The sequence below is a fragment of the Malaclemys terrapin genome, chromosome 8 (assembly GCF_027887155.1).
Source record: "Malaclemys terrapin pileata isolate rMalTer1 chromosome 8, rMalTer1.hap1, whole genome shotgun sequence".
Classification (NCBI taxonomy): domain Eukaryota; kingdom Metazoa; phylum Chordata; order Testudines; family Emydidae; genus Malaclemys; species Malaclemys terrapin.
Window position 1 is genome coordinate 16,441,070 of NC_071512.1, and position 26,851 is coordinate 16,467,920.

At 40.6% G+C, this 26,851-nt stretch overlaps 1 protein-coding gene across 5 annotated transcripts in view; it reads right to left on the minus strand.

The window, feature by feature from the left end:
* NR3C1 (nuclear receptor subfamily 3 group C member 1) overlaps positions 1–26,851 on the minus strand; it is a 162,876-nt gene that overhangs the window by 32,720 nt on the left and 103,305 nt on the right. For all 5 annotated transcript variants that reach the window (XM_054038357.1, XM_054038356.1, XM_054038358.1 and 2 more), the window contains exons 3-4: positions 22,899–23,062; positions 8,386–8,502 (exon numbers count right to left, since the gene is read on the minus strand). In XM_054038357.1, the coding sequence (XP_053894332.1) occupies positions 8,386–8,502; positions 22,899–23,062 (281 nt within the window). The remainder of the gene's footprint in view (positions 1–8,385; positions 8,503–22,898; positions 23,063–26,851) is intronic.

Consider the following 26,851-nt stretch of genomic DNA (forward strand, 5'->3'; position numbering starts at 1 on the left):
AGTCCAAATTGTTAAAATTTGGCAAAAGTCATAAGCATCTGAAAAAAAAATAATGGGGAAGTGTAATAATAGGTCGTGCTACTGTCCCCACGCATAACGTTATAGGTGGTAATGTTAGCAACTCCTACAATTAAGGTTGCCCAACACTTCCTAATATAAACCCCTATTTTCAGCTGCTTATAACTGTGGGTCAAATCTTTTTTCCTAATGATGGCAAAAATCTCCAACGACTTCAACAGGGCCAAGACTTCTGTTTATAGATAACTAGATAAAATACACAAACGCCCACTAAAATATGTGAGCTTTTACTGTGTAATCATCAAGGTGTGAAACTATAAAAACCATGGAAATGTACAGCTGAAAGGTAGAGGTTATTTATATTTAGTCCAGTGCCCTGTGCTGAAGCAGGACTAAAGAAATCTAGACCATCCCTGACTGGTGTTTGTCCAGCTTGTCCTTAAAAACCTCCAATGAGGGGGATTCCACAACCTACCTTGGAAGCTATTCAAGAGCTTAACTACTCTTACAGCTAGAAAGTTTTCCCTAATATCTAACCAAAATCTCCCCTTGCGGCAGATTAGGCCCATTACTTTTTGTCCTATCTTCAGTGGACATGGAGACACTTGATCACCATCCTCTTTATAAAAATCCTTAACATATTTGAAAACTGTTACCAGGGCCTGCCTGAGCCTCTTTTTCTCAAGATTAAACATATGCAGTTTTTTTTTTAACCTTTCTCGTAAAAGTTTTAGAAAAGTTTTTATCATTGGTGGCTGTTCTCCTCTCGACTGGCTACATCTTATTTAAAGTGTGACTACCAAAACTGGACACAATACTCCAGCTGAGGCCTCACCAGTCTCAAGGAGAGCAGGAAAATTACCTCCTGTGTCTTATATATGACATTTCTGTTAATACACCCCCGAGTGATATTAGCCTTTTTAGCAACTGCATCACATTGTTTGATCATGTTCAATTTGTGATCAACTATAACCCCCAGATTCTTTACTGCAGTACTACTACCTAGCCACTTATCCCCCATTTTGTAGGTGTGATTTTTCCTTCTTAAGTGTTGTACTTTGTATTTCTCTTTACCGAATTTCACCTTGTTGATTTCAGACCAATTCTTCAATTTATCAAGGTCCTTTTGAATTTTAATCCTGTCTTCCAAAGTGTTTGCCACCCCTCTCAGCTTGGTGTCAGTTGAAAATATATATGCACATTTTTGTCCCATTATCCAGGTGAATGAAAATATTGAACAGTACCAGACCTAGGACATATACCTGTAGGACACCAGTAGATACATGCTCCCAGTGTGACAATGAACCATACCTACTCTATGTACAATTTTTCAACCAGTTGTGCATCCAGCTTATAGTAATTTCATCTAGACCATATTTCCCTGGTTTGCTTAGGAGAACGTCTTGGGGGACTCGATTGTAAATCTTACTCAAAGTCAAGATATATCATGTCTACTGTTTCCCCATATCCACTACACCAGTAACCCTGTCAAAGATGCAAATCCAGGGTTTCAAGAAACTTTCCCATAAAGACTGTCCCCTGTACTGCTTGGTTTTTCTGCTGTTTTACTTATTTGGAATCTTCCTCTTTTTTTTTTTTTTTCTTTTTTTCCCGTTTCGCTCTTCAATTTCAGTTCTCTGTTCTAACTTCTTCACTCATTTCTACCTTCTTTTTTTCTCTACCAATAAAGTTCTGGGTAACTCTTCAGCTCTGTCATTGTGGTAAAGCCTTTGCAAAAAGCTATTGGGGGGGAATCATGATTAAGGCTACGTTTTAGTCACGGGTATTTTTAGTAAAAGTCATGGACAGGTCACAGGCAATAAACAAAAATTCACGGCCTGTGACCTGTCCATGACTTGTGCTATAAACTTGGGCTGGGGGGCTGCGGGTGCTCTGGGGCACTGCAGGTACTGGGTGGGTGGCCCGCAACACCCGCTGGTGCTGGGGGGAAGAGGAGCCAGGACCCGCCCCACACCCCAACACCCTGCTCCAGCCCTGAGCCCCCTTTCACACCCAAACTGCATCAGCACCGGCGGCTGCAGAAGTCACGGAGGTCACGGAAAGTCACAGAATCCGTGACCTCTGTGACAGACACGCAGCAATAGTCATGATCACAGACAGAGAGACTATCCCTAAGGCAATTGGATTCAGTCATTGGATTTGAATATGAGGACAGAGAGATTGATATGTACAGTTTTCAATAGGAAGTCAGTGCAGAAAAGAGAACTGGGAGATGGTGCCTGCATGTATCTGTTGTAAAAATTTAGAGCTGTACATCTTAATTCCACTGAAACTGTGTTGTTTCAATAGTTCTCCCAATGGTTTTACACTGATGCTGAACAACAACAGGGAAATGATTGAACCTATATAGGACTTAATGCATCAGAACAAATGTCACCAGAAACCCTTCATGTAGTTATTTACATGCTTCTCACTACAAATCATTTAATTTTAAAAATACTATCAATATCTTCCTGCAAATAATTTCTTTTACTTCTCTATACATGACATCCCTACTGGCTAATGCAGGGGTCGGCAACCTATGGCACTCGTGCCAAACATGGTACGTGAGCCGATTTTGAGTGGCACGCAGCTCCCTGCAGCGGTCCCAGACCCACTCAGCCCCCCCGCCCACCGCTCTCCTCTGCACATCCCCAGCCTTCTGCCCTGCACCCCCAGCCCTCTGCCCTGATCCCTGAACCCCCCACCCACACTCCTGCCTACTGCCCTTTCATTTGTTGACTCCTAGTTCTTGTGTTATGAGAAGGAGTAAATAACACTTCCCTATTTACTTTCTCCACGTGTCACAATTTTACACGTTATTTCGCCGCACAGGTCATGATTTTATAAGACGTTGAAGTTTTAAATAGCTCTCATTTTTCAGAATTATTGTGCTTTATGGAGAAAGGTTTATCAAATCAGACTGTAAAAGGAAAAGCTGTGTTTCAGTAACAAGTGTGCGAAAAAGTCTGAAAACCAGAAACATAATACTACAATGTAAATTGAAAGTTGTACTCCCAAACCTTTTTTTAGAGTGGGCTTTACAGACTCATAAGACTTTAAGGTCAGAAGGGACCATCATGATCTAGTTTGTTCTCCAGCACATTACAGACCACAGAACCTCGCCCACCCACTCCTGTAATAGACGTATAACCTCTGGCTGAGTTACTGAGGACCTCAAATCATGAGTTAAAGACTTCAAGTTACATAGAATCCACCATTTACACTAGTTTAAATCTGCAAGTGAACAGTTCCCATGCTGCAGAGGAAGGTGAAAACCCCCCAGTGTCTCTGCCAATCTGATCGGGGAGAAAATACCTTCCGAATGCCAAATATGGGGATCGGTTAAACCCTGAGCATATGGGCAAGACCCCTGGGAAAGAATTCTCTGTAGTAACTCAGAGCCCTCCCCATATAGTGTCCCATCACTGGAGATATTTGCTACTAGCAGTCGCAGATCAGCTGTATGCCATTGTAGGCAATCTCACCATAATATCCCCTCCATAAACTTATCAAACTCAGTCTTGAAGCTAGTTAGGTTTTTTGGAAGGCTGTTCCAGAACTTCACTCTTCTAATGGTTAGAAACCTTTGTCTAATCTGAAGCCTAAAGTGATGGCTAGTTTATATTCATTCCTTCTTGTGTCAACACTAGCACTTAACTTAAATAACTCCTCCTCCTCCTAGTTATTTATCCCTCTGATGTATTTATAGAGAGCAATCATATCTCCCCTCAGCCTTTGTTTGGTTAGGCTAAACAAGCAAGCTCTGAGTCTCCTCTCATAAGGTAGCTTTTCCATTCGCTGATCATCCTAATAGCCCTTCTCTGCACCCGTTCCAGTTTGAATTAATCTTTCTTAAACATGGGAAACCAGAATTGCACACAGTATTCCAGATGAGGTCTCACCAGTGCCTTGTGTAATAGTACTAACACTTCCCTGTCTCTATTGGAAATACCTCTCGCCTGATGCATCCTAGGACTGCATTAGCTTTTTTCACAACTGCATGGTGACTAATAGTCATACTGTGATCAACCAATACACCAGGGTCTTTCTCCTTCTCTGTTGCTTCCAACTGATAGGCCCCCAGCTTATAGCAAAAATTCTTGTTAGTCCCTAAAAGCATGACCTTGCATTTTGCACTATTAAATTTTTTAATGTGAAAAGTTAACATTGCCTCATTGACCAAAGTATCTTAAAATGGAAGCTTAAACTAGCAGTTCCAACAACTCCTTTATTGTACACTTTCCATATTAGCCCCAGAACAAGTGAAAAATTCACTATCACATTCCAGGTGTAATCCAAATTAGTGAGGGGTTCGTCATCACCTGCCCTGCGATCTTGGGCCTCTCATAAACAGCCAAACAGCATGCAGGTCACATCCAGAGTGTCTGTGTATAGATGCAACCTGCCAGCAACACTCCAGTCACACACTGGCTTCCACCAACCTTGGTTACCCCCAACACACTCCCAGTGCTGGATTTCCCCCAAAATGTATGTTCTGCACTCTTCAGTCCTCTCCTGGACAGTTCAGATATTAGAGGTCCATTGCCCCTGTAAGGGGTCAATATATAACAGTTTGCTACAACAGTTTGCTACTTTAATTGGAGTTACCAAACAATTCAGTTTAAATACAACACTAGATTTATTCTTTAATCAAAACTAAAAGTTTATTTAACTATAAAGGGACAGATTTTGAGTACAAGTATAAAGCATTAAAGTCAGAAATAGTTACAAGAGAAATAAATATAAAACACGCTAGTAACTAAAACTTAAACTAGACTTGGTTCAAGGTCCCAGCAACAGGGCTGACTAAATTCTTAGGTCAATCTTGTATTTAACTGTGGCACTCCGAGTACCTTTCCAGACCTGAGGAAATGCTCTGTGTAGATCAAAAATTTGTCTCTCTCACCAACAGAATTTGGTCCAATTAAAGAGAATACCTCACTCACCTTGTCTCTCTACTATCCGGGGACTGACACAGCTACAACAACACTGCATGCCAAATTCAAATACAGATAACTGGAAAGGAATCTCAGCTTCTAGATAAGAAGTTTGATCCCCATTTAAATGATAGCTTTTAACTTGGAGAAGGGTGAGAAATGTATTACATTTGCCAGTTTCCATAATTGTGATTCCCTCTGAAAGAAGATGTATTTCAAGTCCCCAAGAATCTTTGGCCTGTGCCCACTAGAGCGAAATGCCACACAACTGTGTTTGAGAGAAAGAAAATACACAACACATTTCTTTGATCAGGATAGTTCATTTGTTTAACTTTGGCAACTGATCTTGCTTTGTACCTTAGAGATGTGGGGCTTCCCATATTGTAAAAAAAGAAATACACTTTTTTGAAAACCTGCACAGTTGTTTTGTGAAGAAACGAACCGAACTGAGATGGCAGATCTTGTAACACCTTTTCAAACTACTAATCCTGCCAGTCACTTTTGCCATCCAAAAGCGTTAAAGCAAAAGGCCAAAAATCTGAATTTGGATGAGTGAGCTGCTCACATTCTATTTGGGTATGCCAATATAACAGCTGGAAAGGTTCTTCCCAGGGTGGATAGGCAGATGCGCTAGCTCTGCCTGTGCTAGCGTGCTAAAAATGGCAGTGTGGCTGTGGTGGCACAGGTGATGGCTCAGGCTAGCCACCCGAGCACTGTCCTGCCTGACCCACTGGGTACATATTCAGGCAGCTAGCCCAAGCCACTGCTCATGCTGCCACTCCCACACTGCTATTTTTAGCAAGCTAGCTCAAGCACAGGTCTGGCTACATGTACTTGGAAGCATCTTCCCAAGCTGTTGTTTAGACATACACTTAGTCAAAGGTGTTTCACTAGGAACGCCATTTATTTGGTTTGTTAGCACACAAAACATTTCTGCGCTGGATTATTATTCATTATTTTATTTGCATCTATAAAGTTTTAAAATAGAAACTTTCCATGGTGGCAGGAAATGTTTTTCTATTTTCCAAGGCTACAGAATCTGAGTTAGAAATCTCTCCCTGCACCCTATCTTTCCAATAAATTAATTTTCTCATTCCTATATTTCAACTAATTGCAATGCAAATGTTTAATATATTTTGTATTTTGGCAAAGAAAAGGCCAAAAAGAGCACGTAACCAATTAACATACAATAAAAACAGGAGTTTTGTTAATTTCGTACAGTATGGTTTTTAATAACCAAAAGCCAAATCTAGGATTTGAACCTAAGCAGGAAATTCAAAAACAAAATACAACTTGTTAGCACAGTTGCTTTCTGTATTTTTGGCCCTATTTTTTATTTGGGTCTGCTCTGGCCCATGCAGAATTCCAGTGATTTCACTAGAACTTCATATGGGTTTAAGAATCTGCCTGTAAACATCCAATTGCAGAATCAGGTCCTGAGATGTCAGTAAACACTTAATGAACCAAATTCACCAAAGGTTAATAGCCAAGTAGTCAAGAATTTCAACTCTTGAAGGAGATATATTTATCATCTTCTTGGATTTATTTTGGATTGCCATCTCTCATATTTTTTGGCCCTTTATCACACAAAGTCATGTATTCGGTGAAAACTGAGCTAAGCATTCTCATAATAAGGTATGCAGTTAGAATAGGGTTCTGTCATGCCTCAGATATTTTGTGAAGCAGGAAGATAAAAGGCTATATGACTGCAAGTACTTGAGGAGTGTGGATATTCCTAAGTAAGCTTGCTTCGTCAAATGGGTTTTTATTAAAAACATAATAGCGATATGAGGGCAATGTAACAGAGTACTGATCCCTGTCTCTGTATTGAATACTTAACAGTTCAAAAGCTTACTTAACGAGACTCCTGATTTGCCACATGTCATTTTATAATGAAGGGTAACTCTTCACTTAATAGTTTGTTAATTTTCGTTGTTTGTTAGATCAATACAGAGCCATTATTTAGGGTTTCCAACAGCTACCTTTTGCCACTCACGTTTCATGCTTTATTTTTTGTTTAAAATAAATCGCAAATTATTTACAAATTTACATCCAACAAAATATATTTTACATATATCTAACAATTTTGGTTATACACATATATTTGGGATATCTGCACCAATAAGCAGTGTGGTATGTTGTCTGGATGTACAACTGTCATCATCCATGTCCAAGAAAGATTAATTCAAACTGAAGCAGGACCAGAGAAGGGCTACTAGGATGATCAGGGAAAGGAGAACCTATCTTATGACACAAGACTAATACAGCTTGGCTTAACTGGCCAAACCAAAACAAAGGCTAAGGGGAAATGTGACTGCTCTCTATAAATGCAGCAGAAGGTAAACACCAAGGAGAGAGAAGAACTATTTAAGAAAAAGCATAATGTTGGCACAAGAACAAATGGATATTAACTGGATACAAATAAATTTATGCTGGAAATTAGAACAAAGTCAGAGGAGTGTGATTCTGGAACAGCCTTACAATAAGTAATGGGTGCAAACAACCTAACCAGTTTTAAGATAGGATTTGATACATTTTTGAATGGCATTATATGTCAGGGTTGCCTGCAATAGCAGAGGAACAGACTATTCAATAGAAACATATCAAGCATAAATAGAAAGCTATAATAATTTATTAGTAGAAAAAGTTTGCTGTGCTTATGCTTGATACTGAATGCTGGGAAAAAAGTTTTAAAGCAGCTAACCACTACATCTGTAGCTGATATGGTTTTGGATTTCGCAGTCGCCATCTATGACTTAACACAAAGCAACCCACACTAGTACATGTGTATCTGTTAATGGTATATTTTCCAGAAAATTTGGGACAAGGTTTTTATGGACCAAAATTTGTATTAATTTTCCACAGCCTGCACAGAAGGCTGTCTCTCTCTACACCCAGACTTTCTCTTCCTTCAATTTTGGAAGCACAAATCTACTTCATTTCAGTTCTCTGCCCTTGATCTTTTCTTCATTTGAGTTTTCAAATGGCACATCATCTTCCTAAGTGATATGGCATATGTAGGCTGTTTTCCCCATCTCACCCAAAGCTAGGTTCCCGCTGTCTGAGGTTCAGTGAAGGAGAGGGCAAGGGATATCTGTGTGTGTTGGTGGGGGAAAGGAATGTCCTAATTTTTGTACATGTGTTGTGTCTGTGAATAAAAACAGGACATTGGTGCATAACAGTGGATCGTTAAAAGACAGAGTATGTTAAGAGACATAGCTGTTGTAGGAGAGGAAGGAAAGATTAGAAGAAGCACACAAAAAAATCTTATTTTTTGCCAAAAAGAATGTGGGGGTATACCATAAAATAATGAATAACTATTTTGAACATGTTAAGGCACTGCTCAGATGCCTGCTTATGTCATAAAACCAAATGATCATTAACTGGGGTTCAGAGACAAACAATCCATTCAAGTATTTTAAGTTACCTTCTAGATTCATTCCAGCTTGAAGACATTTCCGGTAGCGACAGGCTGGACAATTTTTTCTTCGAATTTTGTCAATGATACAATCATTTCTTCCAGCACACAGATAATTGTGCTGTCCTGTATTTACACAAAAAGAAAATATGTACAGTTAAAATAGTGAGAACATTTGTCCAGTTAATTTTGGCTTTAGAATTAAGAAATTGGGATGTATATAATGTACTGAATCACTACACCTCATTTTTAGCAGACTTATTATAGTAATATCGGTATCTACAATTCCCCATCACCACACACATTTCCTAGGCAAGGCATATGGAGAACTCAATACAAATAAATGTTTAAAAATTCTGTTTCTTTATGACCAATTTAGGTGGGTTTTAAACTATTTTTCTCTTAAATTTATCACAAGTCATCCCCCACTGAATCTCTTCAAATTCTTTATAATGCTTTTTATAAAGTCACACAAATCTGTAAATATTAGAATTCTCAGATGATAGTATGGAAAGTTAGAGGCAAGAGGAAATTATCAAACAGTCTAAATGCACCATATAGCCTCCTTGAGACAAATTTGACAATTAAAATAAAAAATAAACATTCATAAAGCAGTCAACTTTAAAATATCTAACTTTATTGCTTATAGGAAAATAAGATTTCTGAAACAGCAATATGTAGCTCTGCACTTCTGAGATTAAGAGAAGCCAGATAGCACCCAGGCCAACTGCCAGAAAAGCCAGTTTGACTGTGTTCATTTTTGAATTCTTCAGGAGATATTGATTTTACCACTTTTAAAACATGGAGGAAGAGCTCCTTGGGTGGAGCTTGTGAAGTGAACAGACTAAATCCCTTGGTATTTTTATGGATCCAAAACTAAGCTGACCTTGGAAGCCTAGAAAATTGAACTACATAACTTAAAGAGAGTTGCTTCTCTCCATGATGCATTTCTCAGCAGAGTTAAAACAGGAGGAACACTAGAGTATATATTAATGAGTTTTAACTGTGACTAATTTTCTAAAGATCTTTTCCTGTTCAGAAATAATTGTCATCAAAGGACAGCTTCTTCTCCAGTCTGAAAACTAAAATAGACTCCAGAAGCAGGTCTCTCTTCAGCTGGTCTAATGCCGTTGATACATAGGCTGATTAAATGGAAATTCTAAAATCTAATAGTCAATGGATAAGAACTGAATCCAACTTTCGCTCTAATAGATTATTACAGTCCTGATCACTGTCCTGGCAATTTTCACATAGCATTCAACTACTGCAGAATATAAATGGGAAACTGAAGAATCTTTTTATCTTTGCATTAGGGATTCAGCAAGTTTTCTAAAAATACCTGTGAATGTAGTATTTTTTGTTACAATGTATCATCACCATTATCACCCCACCCATGAAGCAGGCAGAGGCTATTCCAGTCTGTTTATTTAAAAATAGGCACAAATTGTTTAGTGAAGTAACTGAAAGCCCTAATGTAGTATGATTACACTAAAGAGGTAATTTCATTATAAAAACTCTTTTGCAACTCTCTCTGAGAATGAATCAAGTGTACAGGAAATAGCCTGAATTTGCACTTATTTAATTGGCTAGCATTTAAAGTCTGCTGATTCTATGCCCAGTTTCTGGGACAACAGATACTTCACCTATGGGAGGCCAGTCTGAGAATTTCCTAAGGTGAAAATAAATATTCAACTTTCCCTGATATTTGAGCTGTGAAAACTGCCTGCTTAGTAGCAAAAAAGTTTGATTAAGGAGTGTGTCAGGTTCATTTGTGTAATTGGCTGTGAAAGTGGGGTACAAAGATTATTAGAGTGGCTTCACTCAGGCTTACTTCCTTAGGTAGCGCACTGATTTCTTGGGAGCTTTTTTCATTTAGTTTTGTACAAGCTCCAAAAATCTTCTATTTGGAGAAGAGGAAGCATCAGGGACCTTCAGTTACTAAGTTCTATCCAGAATGAAAATAGTAAAGGACATCACAACCAGGACACTTGTTCTCATTAGTAAATATGTCTGTAAGTATGTATATATAGATACACAAATTAAATATACAACTGGACACTGCAGATCAGCTAAGTAGAAGAAATACCAATCACTGCAATAAGATGAAAAAAGAGTAATTTTTCTTGCTCTCTCACAGAGATGCTGAAATTCAGAATATGAATATTGCAGAACAATTACAGATGATGTTCCAGGTAGGTAGTCTTTAGGAGCTGCTCCTCTTTTCCTGACATGGTACCACTTATGGTGCTGATGCACTCTCTTTTGCAGTCTACCATTGGTGATTACCCATCATTCCTTTTTTAGATGAATGCTCCATTGCTTCTATGGTGTTGTAGACCTCTGTCCCTGCATTAACGTTTTGGGATGAATGGAATTAAGGTGACTGCACACTGACCAGCTTCATGCTAGCCTGGAAGCTATGCAAAGGTATAGAGTTGTATAAAAAACAACAACCTTTTCAGTCACCTTTGTAACTAAACAATGGAAAGTCAAGCAATACAGTGTTAAAGGTAGCTAATGATTAGAGACCAAATTGGAAAATTTTTAAGAGCGCTTACTACAGATATGAATGCTTCAAATGTAGTGCTGAGGACTATATTGGACCATGATGGGAGCAGTGAAAGGTTGTTGTTGATCTAATCATTCTTGCATTATCAACCACACAGCAGGCATGATGTTTCTGGATATCAGAACAGACCAAACAAATCTGCTGATCCGCACAAAAAGGCCACAATATCATTTACTGATTCTGTTTCTTTTGAGATTCCAACACCTTCCCACTCTTGCTTGTGTGCCTTTTCTCATGCTGCTCCCTTCTCTTGAAATGACACTCCTCCCCACCTTTAAGTATACTCATTCTTCTTTGAATCCCTCCTCAAAACCCACTTGTTCCATTTGGGTCTTCGCCAGTCTCCTCCACTACCTAATTTCAGTGATGAGCTGCCAAAATCATAACCACCGGTTCCCTCCTCACCCCACAAGGGGGTCGTGGCCTGCGCCCTGGGACTCCTGCCCTATCCAACTCCCCGCGTTCCTTGACCCCCCCCCCCCCGGAACCTCTGCCCCATCCACCCCCCTTCCCTGTCCCCTACCGCCCCATCCAACCCCTCCTATCATTCCTGATGGCCCTCTGGGACCCCTGCCCCATCCAACCCCCACTTCTCCCTGACCGCTCCTGGAACCCGTGCTCCTGACTGCCTCCCACCGCCCCGTCCAACCCCCCCTACTTCCTGCTCCCCCGGGACCCTTGCCCCCATTCAACCCTGTTTCTCCTCCCCGACCACCATCCATACTCCCGCCCCCTGACCAGCACCCCGAACTGCCCCCCCCCGCTCCCTGCCCCCTTACCACGCTGCCTGAAGGTGGCTGGCGGCGCTACAGCTGCGCCACTCGGCTGGAGCCGGGCCACACTGCCGCCATGCAGCGCCTAGAGCACTGGGTCAGGCCGAGCTCGCAGCCCCCCGCCCCACTTCCAGCAAATCAGCTGTTCGCGCGGGAAGCCTAGGAGGGCTGAGAAGCAAGCGGCAGCTTTGCCCAGAGAGGCGGAGCAGAGGTGAGTTGGGGCGGGGAGCGGTTCCCCTGCGCCCCTCCGCCCCCGCGCCACTTTTGGATAACGTGCTCAGGGGGAGCGGCTGCTCCCCCGGCTCCCCCCAGCTATGCTCCTGGGTCACTTCAACTTACCGGTTGTTAAATTTAGAAGCCCTTTTAGAACCGGTTGTCCTGCGCAGGACAACTAGTTCTAAAAGGGCTTCTAAATTTAACAACCGGTTCCCGCGAACCTGTGCGAACCGGCTCCAGCTCACCACTACCTTATTTTCAATTAAAGAGACTATCAGGACTTCTCAACTTATTTGCCCCTCCTCTACCCTCTTCTTTGTCAATGCAGAGATAAGCATAAGTTCTCAGTGGTGGCAGATGACAGAACAAGAAGCCATGGTCTCAAGTTGCAGTGGGGGAGGTCCAGGTTGGATATTAAGAAACATTATTTCATTGGGAGGATGGTGAAGCACTGGAATGGACAACCTAGGGAAGTGGTGGAATCTCCATCCTTAGAGGTTTTTAAGGCCCGGTTTCACAAATCCCTGGCTATGATGATTTAGTTGGTGTTGGTCCTGCTTTGAGAAGGGGATTGGATTAGATGACCTCTACCAACCCTAATATTCTATGATTCTATAAGCTCTTTGCAGCAGGGATCAAGTTTCTATAAGTCTATATAAATGTGTTATGAAGTGTTACGATGATATAACTATTTAATAATTATTACTATTTATTGGAATCCTCTAAAAAGGAGATGCAGTGTATGTGAGTTTCTTGTATACTTACAAGTAAGAACTCTGACAGGTATACCATTTAACCAAACTGTACAAGAATTACTGTATTTTAATGAAATAATCTTTATCTGCAAGGATTACAAATGGAAGGTATTAAAACTGCAGTTAAAAAAAGACCTTTACTTCACATAGTCTAAATGACATTTAAAAGTTTAAATTACAGGGCCTATGATGTCGGATGTTATCCCACTACAGTTCATTCAGGACACACATAGCTAAAGCTGGCTAATTAAACTTCCCTTCTTAAAGCAGCTCCAAAAAACTGAAACAAGCACACAACCCTGTGGGCCTGACTTTCAAAAGGGCATGGCATCCTGGATCCCTCTGCTGAGAACAATGGCAACCACTGGGTGCACAGCACTTTTCACAATACAGGTCTGTCTCATCTTATGCTGGGGTTACGTTCCGCGGTCAGCGCGTAAAACGAAAACCACGTATAGTCAAAATGACCCTTGAAAATTTCTTAAATCACCCATAAAGTACAATTTTGTGTATACAACCCTGTACAGTACTATGTATTATATACAGCAATGTACAGTAAGTATATAATAAAGACTACATATGCAAAATATAATTTTAAAGTATTTTTAATTACACAACAGAGAGACAGAAGAATGAAAGAATAAAAAAATGAAAACAGTGCAGTGCAGTACTGTAAACCTGAACAGTCACCAGTCATCCTGGATATTCTTGCTAGTCTTGTACTGTACACACTCCAATGATTAGTCTTCCTCTTCCCCTGACAACACTAGTATTGAATCGTCAGGGCTTGATGTCGATCCAGGAGAAGATGGGCCAGGCTTGGGTGACAGAGAGCGAGTTGTAGACGAAGTGGTTGGCTCTGGTTCAGCTCGAGAAGTTGATTGTGTAGGCTCTGCCGCTGCTGGTTGTTTTTCTTTAAAAACATGGTGATTGGCAACTATCGCTGTGGTCTCTTGAGCTCCTCCAACATTTCTTGGTACAGTCTCAAATCATCCGTAATAGTACGTGTGATTTTGTGGCTTCGTTCCAGAGAAGGATCATATTCAGAAATTAAATCACTCAAGTGTTTCGCTGCGTGGAACACTTCAGAAAATTTATGAAGTTTCCAAGTTGCTGGCTCTTCCTGTTTGTCATCACCTTCGTCTTCTGTAGACGATTTTATCAGTTCCTCTAACTCTTCGTTAGTCAATATTTCTCTATGGCCCTCAATTAATTCCTCAATTTCTTCCTCGAGGATGTCGACGAAGCCATCACCACCCACTTGCCTGGCCACCTGAACAATGAGTTGCACTTCTTTGTCAATGGTCGGGAAACCCTTAAAATCATTCACACAGTCTTCACATAGGTTTCGCCAACATGCATTGACTGTTTCAGGCTTGATTGCATCCATTGCCTGTTTAATATAAGTGATGCAATCAGCAACGTTGAACGACTTCCAACACTATCACATTAACATTGGGATTAGCATCCATAGAGGTAAGGATCCATGAGAACGTAAGCCTCACGTACATGGCCTTGAAACAGCTAATGACACCTTGGTCGAGAGGTTGGAGGTTGTATTGGAGGGGAGAAAGATGACTTCAACATCGTTATGCGCAAACTGGAGTGCCGCAGGGTGTCCAGGAGCATTGTCTACGATAAGCAACACTTTAAAGTCAAGTCCTTTCTCTTCAAGATACTGCTTGACCTCCAGAATGAAACACTTGTGGAACCAGAAATAATGCTGCCGTCACCCAAGCCTTTTTATTTGATTGCCAGAACACAGGCAGGAGATTTTTGTTCTTGCCTTTCAGGACACGGGTATTTTTAAATAATTTTTTAAAATAAATGTAAATAAATTTTTAAAGCCCGGCTTTATTAAATGCCCAGCTGCATTTCCACAAAGCAACACAGTCACACGGTCTTTAGCTGCTTTGAAGCCAGGGGCTTGTCTTTCTGATTTCAAAATGTAAGTGCGGGTGGGCATTTTTTTCCAGAAGAGCCCAGTCTCGTCAGCATTAAAAACTTGTTCTGGAAGATAGCCACTTTCCTCTATGATTTTTCTTAATTGTTCGGGGTAGGCTTTTGCTGCCTCCTCATTGGCAGATGCAGCTTCACCAGTAGTCTGCACGTTTTTGAGGTTGAAGCGTTTCCTAAAACTGTTAAGCCAATCTTGGCTGGCTTTGAATTCCTTCTTATCAGAAGGCTGTCCCTCTTCGGCAGGAGGTTTGAACAGTGCATAGATGCTAAGAGCAACATGTTGCCATTGATAGGCACACGTTTACGGTTCATGTCTTACAGCCATAAGTTTAATGCCTTTTCAGTTTTCACTAAAGTCTTATCACACACTTGGCTCGTCACCTTAGCAGTTACTCGAGCACTTGATGCCACGGCTTGACGAATTTCTGTCTCTTGAATCTTGATGGCAAGGATGCTAGATTCGTTGTGGCAGTATTTACGCGCCACGTTGGCGATGGACATACAGTCTCTTAATAAGTCTAACATAGCCAGTTTTAACTCCAGCGTTGGAACACATCGCTGTTTCTTTGGTTGAGCACCAGATGAAGTAGGTGCCTTGCGTTTAGGAGCCATGTTATACAGTATGAAAAATACATACTGTCTCTTTAAACAGTACAGGCACAGGAGAATCTCACTTAGCGCAGCGAGATGCACACAATGTGAAAGGCACAGGGGGACTGAGTACTATAGTGGGAACAGCAGTACTGTAGTGGGAACAGCAGATTCGCTTCTCCCATCTCACACTCACTCCGGGGCAGACACACTATTTAAACTGTTTTTTTTTTTGCCAACCCTCCAGGGTTACAGTATTATAGGGGAGAACCTTATCACAGGCCTGAAGACATGTTGTTGCTGTCAAGTCCCCCCGCAAAAATATTTTAGAGTAACAGCAGATTCGCGTCTCACGCTGGTGGAATCGCCGTTTGTTTGTTTGTTCCCCTCCCGCCCCCCGAAAGCTGAAATTGCGCATGTTAAATGCGCGTAAGATGCGACAGACCTGTATGGCCCTGCTCTGTTAGGTTTACAGTATAGGAGCTACTACATATGCTTTGCACCAAGGAAGTTCTCTGTCACAACCCAGTCCAGTCCCATCCTCTGAATGGATACCAGTCTGTTGTGAGGAGATCCAACCACTGATGACCATGTGCTCCAAAGCTCTTTAGGTCTGGGTAGTGACTCACCCCTATTAATAGCTCTGGGTCACTCAGGCACACTCTCCCCTCTTGGCAGCAGGGTGGATAAAAATGGCTGACATTTTTTTTTGTATATCAGATTTTTTAATTTAAATTAAATACTTGTTTATTTTAAAAAAATAAACCTACTTAAAATTACATTTGAAATTATGATAACCTCTAATAAGGCCTAAACTTAGTATAATCTATTAAAATAATTTAAATTAAATAAAAAATATTAAGAAGTACATGTTTGCTGCCAAGCTTTTTTTTTTTTAAAGAGTCAGACCACTGAACTGGTGGAAGTCACTGCCTAAGCACCTGAAACTAGAGTTTATGACATGCTAAACCAACTTTCAAACAGCAGTAATCTTTTCTGCAGGTCCAGAAAGAGGATTTTCTTCATTTCAGTTTATTAAACTAGTTTAGTTCAAAGACTAGTTGAGAGGATGAGATCTGCTAATTCTAAAATCTTGAAGGACATGGTGACCAGAAATAATCAGTTCAATTCATTAACTATAAATCATACTTCCTTTGCTTAATAAATCAATTAATTTTAAATATAAAATATGTTTTGATAAATGTTCTGATAAGTTTTTTCTTATGCATGTAGAACATTTTAGGTAGTTTCATTTAAATAATTAATTTTAGAATGCTGTTTTTGTGCATTTTAAATTGAAATTCCATCCAAATAGAACTTGACACAAAGCACAAGTAAAAAAAATTAATCGTCATTTGGTAAATAAGAAGTGCATTATTCATAATTTTCTTGCAAAATAAAAAAGGTAAAAATTAAGAATCTGAATAAATATATGTTAAGCTATATATAGTGTATCTGCCTGATTAGCAAAAAGAAGAACCCAAATATACTATATAAAGGCTATATTCAGTGGCAAATCAGTCTGGATGACTCTTCCTAATGTCAGCTCTCCACCAGGTGAGAAACACCTCCTCCTTTTCCGGCCTTTTTATACATTTAAAACAAGCTACGCATATATCAGTTCAAGCTGGCTCCCAATACAGGACACAAGATCTGATACAAAATGGAAGTCAAAAAACAAATTAGGTGACATAACTTAGTACAGGTCAACAGCAATCTGTCACATCCTCAAACTGTGGGCCCAATCCACACATCCCAGTTATGCTGCATTCCATACTAGGAAAATTCTGTGCTTACCTGAAAGTTTCCTGTCTTCAGGCAGTAAGGTCCACAGATCAGTTATAATGGATACTTCAGCCTGCTTGCAGCTTGAAGGCAGAACCAGATCTGTCCGACACTGGCAGAAGAGGAATGCCTCACCCAGAGAAGCTGCTGTCAGTTGAGAGAACTTCCACAGCCAGAATAATTCTATTCTAGTTTTCTAAATTACGGATTTAAATATTCTTTGAGGAAAAAAGCATAACAATCTCTGCTATAGCAGAGAGAATGGGAAATTCTCCTTAATGAAACAAATCCAAGTTTTTGGATTTCAATTTCCATCTATATTCTGGATGATCCATTTGTCTCCAGTGTGGGCTATATCTGTGGATCTTATTATCTGAAGAAAGGAAATTTTACATATATCCTCTATCTTCTTCCCTTTGGCACTAAGACATGGAGAAGACTTCTGCCAAAAAATGGCACTGACTAAAGACAGTATGATAAATATGTAGAAGTTGGTGAATGTATGTATTAATGGCTGCCTAGCAGATATAAATATAGGAAATACTTCAGAAAATTTATCACTCTGAGTGTGTTTCCACTTTTTCTCTCTGTACAGAACCCTGATAAGAAAAATTGTCTTCGGACAAGTAAAGATGAATCAACTTTGGGAAGACACCCCCAGACCCACCAAAAGCTGCCATCCATATGCACACCAGAACAACTGTCTATGGAACAGTACAATGGGAAATGGAGATAAGCCTCCTTTAGGAATTTATTCAGATGTATCAGACAGAGCTCTGCTATGTGTGCTCCTGATTATCTGTGGCTAAAAACAGCATGCGGAATAGGCTGTATGTGTCTGATGTGAAGTAGATGATGGATAGTTTCATTCAGGTCCTGACATTTCTATGGGGTTGCTAGAGATTGGGAATAGAACAAAGTTGTTCCTATGATCCTTACACAGTTCCACAGAGAATCCCTTTTGAACCATGTCCATTGACAACATTTTTTTTACCAAAGCTATAGGTAGCCATATGCTGCCAAAATAAAAAAGTCTGGCACCAATTGGGGGTCTAATTCCCGATAGGGCTGGCTGGAAGCCATGCTGATAGCTCCGAGGCAACTGATAGCAACTAGTGATGTCATATCACCTCAGCCCTTGTTCTAGCTACCAGTTGCAAAGTGGTATTTTTTCCTCTTATACTTCAGAGACTTCAACTTTCCAAAAATCTGTATTCCTTTCTCTAGTGTCTGGCAGGAGCCAGGACTGCAAGACGGCTTTTCTGATAATTCTGAATAACCTCAGGTTTTCATAAAAGCTTCCCATTATATCACTAAGAGAGCTAGGAACTGCTTTGCCTGCAAGTTTAATTTAAAGGATCCCACTGTTTTCCAGGAAGAAGCCCTTAGAGATATTTTGGTTGAGAATAATGTCCCCCCACATTAGCGTTGTTTGTGAAAGAAGGGTAGCCAGCTAGGATGATTCACCTCAAAATGAATAAGGATTGCTGCAAGCAAGACATCAGACTCCAAATCTTTTCATCTGCCCTTTAAGAGCTAGCATGATTCTTCCAAGGCAGGACTGACATTATGTAGCTTAGGGTGTGAGAATTGTGGTAAGCTTTTAAATAAAAAAATCTTCCCTAACAACTGCAACTTGCCCACATCTTTCTGCTTGTCATATAAGGAGACAGAATCTGGTCCATTTCATAATGCTTGTGTATGCAGCCCAAAATCATATTGGTGCTTTTGGGAGGGGAGGGGGGAAGGGTTGAGCTGCCTAACACATTGTAGGCTCATATCTACTCTCTCTCTCTTTTTTTTTTTTTTTAAATTGTTGTCTTCCTGAGATCAGGGAGAAATCTTGATAGTCGTTTATCACAATGCTATCATCTAGTGAGCTCAAAAAATATATATGCACATTTATAGAATATAACAGGTTGATGAGCATTATTATTTACAGCAAATGTTGTAAAACTGCTATAATACTATATTGGGATAATTTAAGATAAACTTATCAATTTCCATATAGGATGTCACACATAGCTGGCATACGGTATACTTAAATTTTGACCTTCAAAATCACATGCCCTAGAAAGTTTTATCACATATTAACACAAACAATTTACATAAAAATTACACCAACAACACAACCAATGAAAGAAAAGCGAAGAAAAACAAATAATACCAACCCAAGATAACAATAAACCCTTTCACGCTCTCAGTGAATGGGTGCATTATATAAATGTAAATGTACTCCATGCTTTAGGTACTCACACCACTATCAATTTTATTTTACTAGGAACATAGTCTAGATATGAGAAAGTTACTTACTTTACAGTAACTGGAAGTTCCTCAAGATGGGTGGTCTCTATATGTATTCCACTGTGGGTACGCATGTGCTTCATGCGCCTTGGAATTGGAGAATTCTGAAAGCAGTGTCACTTGGCTCATGCATGCATCCTCACTCTCCTCATGGCTCCAACGATGGAGATAAAGGGTAAAGTAGACTAACCATCTCTCCAATTCTTTCACTACCACAAATTCAAGAATGCAGAGGTGAAGGAGGGTGGGTAGTGCAACAAAGATAGGGACCACAGACCTCGAAGAATCTTCACGTGCAATAAGGTAAGTAACTTTCTCCTCTTCTTTGACTGCTAGTTCCTATGTCTATTCCACTGTGGGTGACTGATAAGCAGTACTCAAATAGGAGGAGGATGCAGGTGGCACAGCTATTTGAAGAACCACTGTCCCAAAAGATGTGTCACCCTTTCCTTGGTGCTGTAAGGAGGACTATTTCTTGCATCCGATGAAGTAGGCTGTAGCCCACGAAAACTTATGCTCAAATAAATTCGTTAGTCTCTAAGGTGCCACAAGTACTCCTGTTCTTTTTGCGGATACAGACTAACATGGCTGCTACTCTGAAACCTATTTCTTGTTTGAGAATCTCCTCATTACAATGGCCCCTGAAAAGAGCCAGGAATGAAGGATTTGGAGAGAGCAAGGAGGTAAGTTCAATTGCATAATCGGAATGGATGAAGATTAACACCCACTTGTCCATTGTTATTGCACTCCAGGTCTGGAAAAAGAGTGCTAGGATGTGTGGGAATTAGCAGTTGGTGTTGTCATATGTTTGCAGCTCTTCAACTCCTGTCAAAAATATCATTTGGATGGCGGTGGGATGATGCTGATGCTGGCAGAAGGTGCAGGGAAACAGGACTTCTAAACCCACCACCCCTTACAGATTGGCTTATAAGGCCACTAGTGGTAAAGTGGTTGAGCCAACGGTTTAGGTTTGTATGACTGCCTGTGGAATTTTCTCTTGGGGCCTCTTCCCAGGGAGAGGAAGGTGGCCCTGGAGTCCTTTAGAATGTGTAAGAACCCATCTATCTTTTGGTTAAAGAGATGGGTTTCATCCAAGGGCAGGTTCTCCACAATGTTCTGGATCTGTCTGAGAAATCCCGAAGCATGAAGCAATGATTTAAGGCACATGACCATGGCTATTGCCGTTTATCTTGAAGATGTGTCTGCTGCTTCTACCACTAATTGAAGAGTGGTCCTGGCAACCGACTTGCCTTCCTCAATGAGAGCCTGGAATGGAGCTGTCGTGTTGGGGAAGCTTGTTGATGAAGTCCATGGATTTGGAATATTTCAGGTAATCATACTGAGGCAACAGTGCTTGGTAATGGGCTATTCTGAACTGAAGGTTAAAAGAAGTGAAGACCTTCCTTCCTAATAAATCCAGGTGTTTACCCTCTCTGTCAACCAGAGTAGACCTAGGGTATTGCTGTCTAGAAGTCTCCATAGCAAAGTGGATAACGAAAAAGAGTTAGGTGCAGAATGAGAAGAGAAATTCTGCCCCTTTTGGCTGGAAAAAAGAGAGCATTTTTCTGCTCTCTTAGGGGTAGGGGCACTAGTGGCTGGGGTGTGCCAGACTGCTCTGACTGGTTCCAGAATGGCTTCATTAATAGGAAGCACTATTTGGCTGGATCCAAAGGCCTGTAGGATGTCCAGGAGTTTATGTTGGGGATACTGAATTTCCTCAAGGGAGACCTGCAGTGCCACTACCATCCTACATAACAGTTCCTGGAAGTGCTTATGGTCACTGGGAATGTGTGTCTGTGTGTGGGAAGATATTGGAGCAACTGCTTCATCCATAGATGATGATGACAGTTTTGTGGGTACCAGAAGAATTGCTGTATCCGGCTCAGAATTCTCCCCCCTTCCATGGGGTCAGACAGAAGCTCTGGATGTCCTCTTGCAGGAAAAGGGTGAACTGACTCCCTAGCGGATCACGTCAACTCTGCAGGGTGGTACGGCCCCAATATGGCCAGTAAGACAAGTCAAAATGTGGCTGTGGATGTCCCCACAGCATGGTGTACCAACAGCTGTGAGGCAGGTGCTGAGGTGGAGGTTGGCTCCAGACTAGTCCAGGTCCCCTGTCCAGAAAGGTAAGCCTCAGAGGAGGAGACTTCAGTTCCTCAGGGGTTCAGAGTCTACTGAGAGAGAAAATGCCAATTCTGGATCCATCAGTGGTACTGATGGTTCGGCTGGAAGGAAACCATGGCTGGACAATGGGATGGGGGCCACGCTCCTCCCTTAAGCTGCATCTCATGAAGGAAGGACCTGATGGTGATGGAGATTGGGAGATCAGGGAGAGCAAAGATGTCATCAGGTGGTGCATGAGACTCTGCTGTCCCTGGAGCATGAGAGGTCCTGTCAGTCCGAACCAACAATATAAAGCAAATACAGTCTGTCCCACACTCAGGCAAGTTAAAGCTGGTATTATGGTGTTTGAAGCTCCTGATGGCTGTCCTCTGTTGGTGCTGTCAGTTCCCAGTGTTTAGGCTTAATTGGTACCGGATGAACTGATGCTACTAGAGCATGCTCTGGTACTGACAGAACACTAGATGTGTGGGCTTTCTTGTCATGACCATGAGACTCAGGATGTTCTTTGTCCTCATGGGCTGAATGGGAAGATCTGCTCGACTTACGCAGGGTTGTATCCAACTTCTTAGACGTGAACCTGGAGGAGGCTTTGCTCTCGTGTTTATGAGAATGCTCCCTACCTTCTTGACAAGACCCCAATGGGGTCTGTGGGAGTAGATTCCCTTGCCTAACTCAGACCTCATGGTAGGAAGCGCAATCCTTGCTGAGTCAAGCTGCTGAATGGGGTTGCGGGGAAGGTCCCCCAGCTTGGATCTGACTGTGATCTCATAGTTTCTCCATTAAGTGCTTCTTAAGACAAATTCCTGCACTTCATGGTATTACTGGGAAAAGTGCACCAGATACTGCACTGTGCCATGACACAAGCTTCCCCTTGGCAGTACAGGCAGCACTGATGGTCATCACTGACTGGGAAGGAGCACGGGCAACAAGTACAGATCTTGAAGCCTACAGGCCTGAATGTAGTGCATCACCCTTAATATGGTACATGAGGGTAATTCCCCAAGACAGAGGACTACCTAACTATAAAACTTAACTAAAACTATTGAGTAAAATTCAAAACTATTTACTATATATTTTTACAGACTGAAGAACAAATGAAGACAAACATCCAGACATTGGAGGATCTGACATAGGTCATGTGGTGGTAAGAAGGAATTGGAGAGGCGGTTGGTCAGCTCCAATCTTTACCTTCACAGCTGGAGGCACGGAGGATAGTGAGGGCACATGAGCAGACCAATGGACACTACTTTCCAAATTCTCTGACTCCGGGCACATGGCGTACATGTGTACCCACAGTGGAATATACATAGGGATCAGCATTTGTAGAAGAAATAGTTAATTTCCCATAGGATTTTAGGGAGGAGCAAAGATGCCTGCAGAGGCATTAGATTGTACATATATTTTATAATTTTTAACAGATAATAAACTCTTCAAAACACATCCTACCTTCCACAGCTCTTTTGAAGAACACTTTGCAGCTGCCGCAAGTTAGGACACCATAATGACATCCAGAGGCTTCATCGGAACAGACCAGGCAAAGCTTGGGAGGTGGTCCTGTCGCTGTTGAGGTGGTGGATGGAGAAGAGCTTACATCAGATCTCACTCCAGGGCTAAAAAACAAATCGGAGGGAAGAAATTTCAGTCATACTTCTTGGAAAACCATGTCAAACATATTTCATTCATAGTCACAAGAGAAGTCAGGTATGTTGAATAACTTCACTAATGTATTTACATATTATATTTTGCATTTAGACCTGTTAAAATGATCATCTTTGCTACAGATTATGTACCCAGTGATATGCAGGTATTAAAATGTTGTATTGCTTATATCAGAGTCATTATTAAAACAAATATTCTTTTTCGAGTCTGCTAATTAATCACAGAAATTCAGGATGGAACGTCACATCTTGAATTAGTTTCCCACAACAAATAAGTCAGCAGGCGGAAATTCCTATCGCTTTCCAGACTTTAATGCACACTGAAAATTAACCCCTGTATTAATAGAAGTAATGGACCCACTCGATCCAGGAGCTTAAACTAAGATATTTAACAATACTAAGTATCAGAGGGTAGCCATGTTAGTCTGGATCTGTAAAAAGCAACAAAGTGTTCTGTGGCACCTTAAAGACTAACAGATGTATTGGACCATAAGCTTTCATGGGTGAATACCCACTTCATCAGATGTATGTAATGGAAATTTCCAGAGGCAGATATAAATATGCAGGCAAGAATCAGCCTGGAGATAATGAGGTTAGTTCAATCAGGGAGAATGAGGCCCTCTTCTAGCAGTTGAGGTGTGAACACCAAGGGAGGAGAAACTGCTTTTGTAGTTGGCTAGCCATTCACAGTCTTTGTTTAATCCTGATCTGATGGTGTCAAATTTGCAAATGAACTGAAGCTCATCAGTTTCTCTTTGAAGTCTGGTCCTGAAGTTTTTTTGCTGTAAGATGGCTACCTTTACATCTGCTATTGTGTGGCCAGGGAGGTTGAAGTGTTCTCCTACAGGTTTTTGTATATTGCCATTCCTAATATCGGACATGTGTCCATTTATCCTTTTATCTCCCTACATAAATTTATGCATTTTCAGCCTCATTTCCCTCCTCCTCTCTGCCTAAGCTAGTCCTACATCATCCGACCTCCACTTTATAATACACTTATAAATCTTCATACCACTTCTCCTTTCTTACACATTTTAATGACGTGAAACAATTAAAATATCCCATTTGCATCCAAGTTAGCATCAGCTAAATGAATGGGACAATTCACACCTAAGTAGTATTGTTCCAGGTTCTCCAGCAGATATTGCTGCATCAGTTATACTTGCTTCATGCTTTGAAGATTTCCTTTGCAACCAAAACAACCAGAGACTTTCAAACAAAGAATAATAAATAAATAATACTAATACTACAACTAATAATACTACATACAAAAACATCTGGAGAACAAGTAGGAGGCCTTTGCTATAGCTGGTCCTTTGTATCCTCTACCAGGGAACAGTTAACCCGTTGGGATCACCACTTTAGATCAACCTTAAATGTTAGATAGTATAATTCACAAATGTCTCCACTTCTAATCTCCCACTTTCCCTAACATTCTTGTAGAAAACTAAACTGTGTTAGTGTGGTTTTTGTTTTTTGGGTTTTTTTTTTTTCAAATTTATATTCGGAAAGCTTTGCTGACAGGCTGTGTCTCCTGTCCAAACACAACTGTTTTCAGCTGTTATCAGCAAGAGATAGTTTAATAATTATTATCCTACGGGCTATATGCAAAAATAATAAGGAAAGAAATTTAGCAGAAACATGACAAGCTTACATTAAAAAAGAGTTTGACAACATTTCTCTTTTACGGGATTAATGTCAATAGCTAAAGAGTCGCAGCCAGCAAACATGTGGAAATTTGGCTGAGAAAAATTAAAATCCATGAACAGAAAAAGTATGAACTAGTCAGAAACAGATTCTATTGAGACCAACAACGAGCAGCAAAATGCAAAATTACTTAGAACATCTAAACAAAAGATTGCAATGTAGAATAAGAAAGTAGGATTCTTTATTGAATAACTTAGTGTGCCTCAAAACAGAGTAATAAAAACAAGCAAAAATCCCATGTGGAGGTAAATCCACATGCTTGTTTATCAAATGATTACTAAAAACAAGCCCAGGTTCTTGTCAGAGACAAATGAAATCAGATCAAACAGTTAAAGGCTAAATCTGTGTATCATAATTAAAAAAAAATGGATTTGAAAAGTATTAAGCAAAATAAAAATAAAGCTCAATGCATCTTGATGACACCAAATAATAACTGAACTCAAAAGACAGGGAAGCAAACATGTTTAGTAGCAGGACTCAAAAATTACAGGTAGCTTTGATTAGTATTATGGAACCAAGAGAACTTTTCACATAAATAACTAATGGGGAAAATAGAGATTTAAATTTTTTATTCAATGTCTGTTTTGGTTTTCTAATTATTATTTATTGATTTTCTTACACCTAACCCCCTGCCCATCCTTCAAGCCCCAGACCATAACTTCTGTCTGAAACACACACAACTTTGGCAAACTGTATACAAAGGTGAAGTTTCTTTAAGGGCTTGGATCCAAAATCTTTGAAGTCAACGGGAGCTATGCCATTGACTTGAAATGGGAGAAGGATAATACCCTAACCCAGGAGATTGCTTTTATTGTAGTTCACTTTTGTCCACTGCACAAGGAGTCTTTGTTTGAGTCAAAATATCAGCATGAAGAAATCCTGAATAATACACAATGTATAGTTTTAAATCATCCCATAAATAATGAATACATTAATTTGCTAATTTTTTTGCTAATTTTGCACATTTTTAAGGATCGTTTATAAACTGCATCCCTTTCCCTCCTTGCAGAATCACCTACAAACCATTGTTCAAATAACAGACAGAGATCAAGCATGGAAGGTAATTTCTAAAGTTAGTCTAAGATTCTTTCCTCCCTTCCCCTCCCCCCCACCTCGGAAAATGAGAAATATTTTTCCTTGGGGTACTTAATGTTTCTCATTGAGAGAGTCATTTTTAGTACCCATGCTCAAAGATTCCTCCTCATTTCCTAATGTGGAGAAAATCTTCAGCTTCAATAACAGGTCAAGGTTACCATTTAGTACAACTATCCATTCAGAGAATCCAGGAAAATGAAGAAAAATGTACATCGATTGGGGTTACTTTTCAAAATCATTTTGATATTTGGCTGTTTTCTCATTAATGGTAAATATTTTTCTAACAATAAGATCAACAGATAGGACCAGGAAATTCAATATTCAGGAAAGTTCCTGAAAGAACCACTGCTATTATCAGCATCTGTCTCTACTGTCATCTACAGAAACATTCAAACCTTTCTAAAACTGTGACTACCACAGAGCCACTTGGCACTTTCTAACCTCAACACTCCACTTTTTCTAAGAAGATATCTACTTTGCACCTCTTCACACATGGTGCTTGAGTGAGGTGTTTTCACCATTTGCTTCTACAATGCTTTTCTGGAGTACTTTAAATCATCATAGTGACTGAAGACTGTACGATACACAAATAAGCCTATGACAGAGGCTCTCAGCCTCCTCACATCATAGGGTACGTCTTCACTACCCGCCAGGTCGGCAGGTAGTAATCGATCCCCGAATGCGCTCCCTGTGGACTCCGTAACTCCACCGGAGTGAGCGACGGTAGCGCAGTCGACGGGGGAGCCGTGGCTGTCGATCCCGTGCCATGTGGACCCCGAGGTAATTCGATCTTAGATACTTCGACTTCAGCTACGCTATTCGCGTAGCTGAAGTTGTGTATCTTAGATCGATCCCCCCCCCAGTGTAGACCAGCCCATAGTCTGATGTTTTCTTGCCTTTGTATTTAGGAGGGAGAGCATAGGCGACAGCGAGCAGAGC